Source organism: Hibiscus syriacus, unplaced genomic scaffold (assembly GCF_006381635.1).
Source record: "Hibiscus syriacus cultivar Baekdansim isolate YM2019G1 unplaced genomic scaffold, ASM638163v2 tig00111330_pilon, whole genome shotgun sequence".
Lineage (NCBI taxonomy): Eukaryota > Viridiplantae > Streptophyta > Magnoliopsida > Malvales > Malvaceae > Hibiscus > Hibiscus syriacus.
In genome coordinates, this window is record NW_024063059.1 from 9,955,800 (window position 1) to 9,963,102 (window position 7,303).

At 32.8% G+C, this 7,303-nt stretch overlaps 1 protein-coding gene across 1 annotated transcript; it reads left to right on the forward strand.

Moving 5' to 3' along the window:
* The first annotated feature begins 235 nt into the window (after positions 1-235).
* LOC120158577 (probable WRKY transcription factor 53) lies at positions 236-1,779 on the forward strand. The gene is made up of 3 exons (XM_039169405.1): positions 236-563; positions 1,031-1,159; positions 1,241-1,779. The coding sequence occupies exons 1-3, from the start codon at positions 250-252 to the stop codon at positions 1,749-1,751; spliced, it is 954 nt and encodes a 317-aa protein (XP_039025336.1). The 5' UTR covers positions 236-249; the 3' UTR covers positions 1,752-1,779.
* The last annotated feature ends 5,524 nt before the right edge of the window (positions 1,780-7,303 follow it).

Below are 7,303 nucleotides of genomic sequence, written 5' to 3' on the forward strand. Positions count from 1 at the left end.
AATCCACGCTTCATTTTTTTTCTCAGTCCAACTTTGATTCATCATTCAAATCGGTCTATTCCCCTTGTACCCCAAACCCCATAATATATTTATAATAAGGTTTTCCATGCACAAAACAACTCATCAAACCCTTATATCATAATACCAAAAACCATTTTTGATTGCTTTGAGAAAAAAAAAACGGCTTTAATTGTGTTGAGAGAAGTAATTGATAGCTTTGAGAAAGAGTTAATTTTGAATGTTTCCTAAATGGAGAAGATGGGAGAATGGGAGCAAATGAGTCTGATAAATGAGCTAACCCAAGGAAGAGAACTAGCTAGGCAACTCCAAGCCTATCTCAATGCGCCTACTTCTTCTCGCGGTCCTCGTGAATTACTAGTATTAAGGATCCAAGCCTCGTACGAGAAGGCACTTTCGATGCTGAACTGCAATACATCTTTGTCAACAGATCAGCCACAGTCGTCGGAACTAGCGATTGGATTATCGGAGTCACCGTCTTCTCATACTGTAAGTCCCCGGACTGAAGACTCAAACCATGATTTCAAGGAGCAGAACAAGAAAAGGTACACACAACTCAACTCTTTTACCCAGCTAAATTTGTCCTTTTTATACCTCCGGAGATGCATACTAAAAAATGGTATCCCATTCTAAAATCTATTTAGTGTGTTAACCTACTAATGATAATAATTATCTTATATCTGATCACATCAATTAAAATCATTATAAATACTCTCATTTACAACTGAAAAAAGATCACACACTATCACCCGGTTCAGTCCTCGTACCTACATTGATGATATCGCTTTACCTTCACTCCTCTCCTCACATAGATCACCATAAGCTAAGGGTCATTATTTCATGACTCTCCATTGAAAATAAAAAGAATGAACCGTTGTCAATGAAAAATATTTGTTATTATCAACAATGGGTACAACAAACATAAAAGAATCAGTCGTGATAGCAAAATTATTCCCATCAATAATCCTAGTTATTTCATGCAATTATGGATTAACCATGTCTTATGATGCAGAAAAACTCTGCCGAGATGGGCGCAGAAAGTCCGAGTGACACCCGGTGCAGCCCTGGAGGGACCTCTCGATGATGGCTTCAGTTGGAGGAAATATGGACAAAAGGACGTTCTGGGAGCAAAATATCCAAGGTTTGCCGATTCTCCCTACCTCAATATACCCACCATTAATTAACCATAACATCTCATTAAAGTCAATATCTTTGATTACAGAGGCTACTACAGGTGCACACATCGAAATGTACAAGGTTGTTTGGCAAGAAAACAAGTACAAAGATCAGATGAAGACCCAACAATCTTTGAGATTACATATCGAGGAACACACACTTGTAATCTAGCATCCCATGTCAAACTTCCCTTAGGAATCTCAAAAAATCAAGAACAAGGACGTAGCAACCAACAAAGGTTGTCCTCATCAATGGCGGCGCCCAATGTAAAGGTTGAAGACAATCTTGTCTATTCACCTCCTGTGATGGGTAACAGTTTCTTTGCTGAAAATGTTTCGTCTTCTTTTATATCTCCCGCTGCAACATCCATGATGAACGGTGATCATTTGCTGGAAAACATTGATTTTTCAAATTCTGAGCCTCAGCAGCTCACCGCCGTTTACCAAGCTGCCGCTTCATCAACGAATTCTCCCACTGTTAGCTTGGACTTCGCATTTGGTAGTGACGATCAGTTCCACCCCAACTTCACATTTGACAACAATGGTTATTTTTCTTGATCAAACCAAATTAACCACAAATTTCTGATTTCACCCCTCTAAAATAATTTAAACTCGACTCTTTAAAAAAAAAAGTTGGGATTTATATTCCTGTCGGATTGATGATGCCTTGTAGCAAAGGTAGACTGTATTTTTTATTAGACCATGTGTAACTTTTTCTCCAGTTTGTAAGGTTGATTGGATCGAAGGTCACCAAATTATGGGTTAGATTTTAAATTGATCACTAATTTTTTTATTATTTCAATTCAATCTGTCTAGTAGTCAATTTTGGTGTTAGATTAAGACTATTTTACTGAAATTAATACAAATAATTCATTTATAATCAATTATAAATCTCAAAAGCACTTTTTTTAGCCGTCCGTATTAAATCTATTGATTGATTAATTCAGATCGGGTACTGCAGATGCAATGGCAACCCTATCAATCTAGTTTATCAAATAATCTGGATCAACTAATCATAACTCAAATTATTTTTTCATTTATCAAATAAATAAATGGATTAAAAAATAAAAAAATGAATTTATCCCAAAATTTACAAACCAATTTAAAATTTAACTCAGTATCGAAGTATTCTAATAAAATCAACCCTTTAAATTGATATTATTTAACAGACCGAGCCGCTCTTTTTTTTCATCTTTCATCTAAACCTCTCTTTTTTCCCTTTTTCATCCTGAGTTGGTAGATGATGACGTCGATATTAGGGTTAATTGTCAAAATTGATATTTTTTATCTCGTATCTTTATTTTTTTTGGTTTCTAATAATTCTATTTTTAGTAGGATTTTCTCTACTTTTATGATATATTTTCAATTTTCTTTGTTTTAGTCATTTAATCCTTCTTGTCATGTATTCTTTTCAGGGTTAGATTTAAAGTCGTCGTGACTGATTAAAATAATGCTCATTTGTTATCCGGCTAATCTTTCTTATTTTAAATCTTCAAATTGGATTTGGATACACAGTCTGCATTCATAGATAGTTTTCTCACGATGCTCAACTCTGATTTGCGTTTGTTGGTGGCCTTTCAATAGTTAAATTATCTATTGTGGTTCATTTTTCGTAGCAGTCAAATATGTTCGTATCTGCCCATTATTTAAAATTTTGGATTATATGGACTTATGTAGCTAATTTTATTATGTATTTAGTTTACGAATCTAATTGTAAAATTCATTATAATTTTGAATATTTTTTCTTTCTTGATAAAATTAGTTGTTTATGTTTATGTAAAATAAAAATATCATTTTTGTCTCAAACTATTACGAATAAACTTATTGTGAAGGGTTTATGGCTAAACTTTCACCCAAACAAAACCCAATGTGAGGCTGCATCACCATTATTTTAGAAAAAGTGTTAAGGAAAAAACAAAAAAAAAATTTAAATTTCTAGATTTGCCACTGGGTGATGATATATATAATTGGCATGGCTTCCCCTTCTCCATTTTTCTATAAGTTCAAAAGTACTAATATTTTAAGGAAGGCATTGTTGATCAATTTAATATGTGCTGGTGTTAGAAGATAACAACATGCATAATGTTCGCCCAATAAAATAGACACCAAGATTTTACGTGGAAAAATTCTTTCAAGAAAAATCACGAGCAAAAATGGAGAAATTTCTTAATGTCAAAAGAAGAAGAATATAAGAGGAGTCCTTATGGACAACCTAATCTCTAACCTTAATCTTTAGTATCTATTTATAGGGATAAATACTTATTAAAAGGAAAATATTAAAATAGAAATTTACTCAATGTAGGTTTTTTACCTAAAAAGAAGAAGTAAAAGTAAAGTTTCTAATTTTAATCGAATTAAGTTTTTTACTTTCTGCAATTAATTTAATTAATTAGAGTCGTGTTGAATTTAAATCAAACTTTAACACAAACCCATAAAATAACATAAATTAAATTCTATAGTAAATAACTTTGAAGAGAAATATCCATCATGGAATTCATAAATCCTGAGTATCATTTAATTACTATTAATTTTCATTATGAATATAATTATTTGTTTGGCTTCTCTTTGTGTTGCATCTGTTTGGTGTTTATTTCTGAAACTACTCGGCCAAGATATGTGAATGAGCACCAACTCCTAGCTATTATATTTCTTTCGTAAAATTAACTAACCATCCCCAAATTTCAAGGTCTGTTAGAGTTATTTTCAACATCAAACCCAATATACCACCGGTTCCAGTGTTATCGGCTGCTCCTCCTTTTATGTGTCTCACCACTACCTGCATGTATAAATTATTTTTTTATAGTTGTTAGTGTATATTTTAAAATTAAAATTATTTTATTTTTAATGATATAATACTATATAAAATTATACTTTTATTGTTCTAAAGGAAAAAAAGATTGGGATTACAAATTAAATGAATCTCTTAGTTAGCAAATTGTCATATAATTGTTTTCCAAATTGCACCGACAAAAACCAATAGAGGAATTCAAGCAGAGCAATAAGCTCTAGGGAAGAAACAATGACGCATGAGTTATTCTTTTTAATAGTATGAGACGATTATAAAATAATATTTATTTAAAATATTTCTTAATTATTAATAATACAGACACACACTATAAATATAATTGCTCGAATTCAGAATCTTTAAAAATTAATAAGTTAATTTTGTTGATGTATGTTGTACCGTTCTCATTAATTTAGACAGTTTTATTAAATGACAATATATCACATGTGAATGTTATCTATATCATGTCCATATGATAATTGAGTAACATTTACTAATCACTCTAAAAATAGTTGGATCCTTAAAAATCTTGTTCTAACATTTTTAAAATTAAAATAAAAAAATAAACTGATAAAATTTCTTTTTACCGCTGGCCTAGTCAAATGATTTATTATGGTATTGTTACCTATTTCTGTTTTAATAATAAGATCAATATAAACAGTGATGGAGCCATGTGGGCTCCGGGGGCCACTACCCCCAATTTTTTTACCATTAAAAAATAAGGATAATTATTAATTTAGATCTTTAAAGTTTTTATTTATTTTGATTTATTTTAATTTTACCTCCCATTTTTTATTGTTAATTATACTTTGCCCCTAACTAAAATTTTGGCTCCATCCCTAATACAAAAAAAATAATCCTACATTGTACATCGATATAATGAATCAATGCCATTAATTCTACAACGCATGTTGTTTATTAATATATGGATATGTGTAGTTTCCGTTTTCAGAAAACACAACAAATTAAGTGATACGTTTGCTCTTAAGAATAAGAGATTGTGATTATTGAACATTTGAAATATATAATTTTATAACCAACAAATCAATATTTTATTAATTTGTAAAATATATTGAATTTCAATCCTGATGCATGTATATCATTATTTTCTTTTACATGTGTGTGTGAGAGAGAGAACTTTCTACAACATGAAATGAATGTATATATTTTGATGTGTTCAGTTAGATATAACAAGAAGAGGGAGAAATGTTGGGAATCCCGTTCTTTCCCGGTTCGTGAAGTTAAGATAGGCACTTAGAGATTAATGATAGTAAAGAGAACACAAGAGTATAATTCTCCAATTTGGAGATTCTTCCACTATACAAAAGAATTGTAGGATTACCAGGATGTGTTCACAAAATTTGACTCACACTTGGTGGCTCAATCAAGCTTGAGGATAAAGAATTCCCAAGCTATCTCTATTCTCTCTCAAAGAGGCTATCTAACTCTCTAGTTTCTCACTCTAAGAAATGGACTCTCTTAGTATTTTTGGATTTCTTGGATGATAAGGAATGAAGTCTCTCACCCTTATTTATACTACTCCACCTCCACAATGAATGATGGAGATTACTTACATCCAAGGGTGGAGATTAATTATCTAGAATGCTCCACACACTCTAAGAAGCTCTACACTCTTCCATTCCATTCCATATTCTTCCATACTCTTCCATAAGGTTCCACACATCTCCAGAATATTCTAGATGATTCAACACTCTTCCACAAGCTTCTATAAAGTTCAACACTTCTCTAGAGTTCTTTGGAATGCTCTAGAAAATTCTACACTTTTTCAAAAAGCTCTAGAATTTTCTAGAACATCTCCAATTAAGGAGGGATCCAACAAATCTCCCCTTCTCGACTTAATTGAGAGGTAGTAGCAAGCCGACACCTTGACAACAATCTTCGAACTTCTTTATCGGTATTACCTTGGTCATCATGTCTGACCAGTTCTCATCTGTGTGAACCTTGTCAAGATGTATTTTCTTTTCTTCGAGAACTTCTCAGATCCAATGATATCTAGTGTCTGTGTGCTTTGTGCGGGAATGAAATGTTGAATTATTTGCCAGATAAATTGCACTTTGATTTTTGCACTTTAAGACATACCTTTCTTGATCTATTCCTAACTCTAACAATAAATTATTCATCCATAACATCTCTTTGCAAGCTTTAATAGCTGCAATGTACTCTTTCTCAGTAGTGAAAAATGCAACACACTTTTGCAGCTTTGATTACCACGAGACAACTCCCCCTGCAAAAGTAGTTAGGTATCACGATGTTGATTTTCTTGAATCAATATCACCAACCAAGTCTGCATCTATGTATCCTTCCAACACAGGTTTTCCTTTTCCAAAACATAAACACCTTTTGGAATTTCCTCGTAGATATCAGAGGATCCATTTGGCTACAACCCAATGTTTATTTCATGGGTTGGCTAAGAAGTGACTCACGACTCCAACTGTATAGGCGATATATGGTCTTGTGCATATCATTGCATATATGAGACTGCCTACTACTAATGAGTATGTAATTTTCTTCATTTCCTCCATTTCATTCTCACTTGTGGGGCTCTGCTTTGAACTCAGCTTGAAGTGTCCAACAAGTGGTGTGTTAATCGGCTTTGATTTGTGCAATGTTGAATCTTACCAACACCTTCTCAATGTATCTCTCTTGGGATAGCCATAACAATCTCTTTGATCTATCACGACTTATTCGTATCCCAAGAATTTGTTTAGTCGGTCCCAAATCTTTCATGGTGAAACTTTTGCTTAGTTCTTTCTTTAAAGCAACTATCTTAATGTGATCTTGTCCAATAATTAACATATAATCAACATATAGCAAGATTATGAGAAAGTCGCCACTTGCATACCTTTCTGTGAAGACACAATGGTCGATTTCCTTGTTTTTTAAATCATGTTCTACCATGAAAGACTCAAACTTTTTGTAACATTACCTTGGTGCTTGCTTAAGCCGGTATAGACTCTTAGTCAGACGACACACTAGATTTTCTTTGCCTGGAACTTTGAATCCATCAGGCTGCTACATGTAGATTTTTTCCTCTAGATTACCATGTAGGAACGCCTTCTTGACATCAAGTTGTTCAATCTCCAAATCTTGCACGACTGCTAAGCCAAGGATCGTTCGGATGGATGACATCTTTACCATGAGAGAGAAAATTTCTTCAAAGTCTATACATTTTTCTTGTCCATATCCTTTAACGACCAACCGAGATTTATAACAAGGCTTTGAGCTACTATCTTCAGTCTTGATCTGTTACACTCACTTATTCTTCAAGGCTCTTCTCTCTTTTGTTAGTTCCACAAGGTCATAA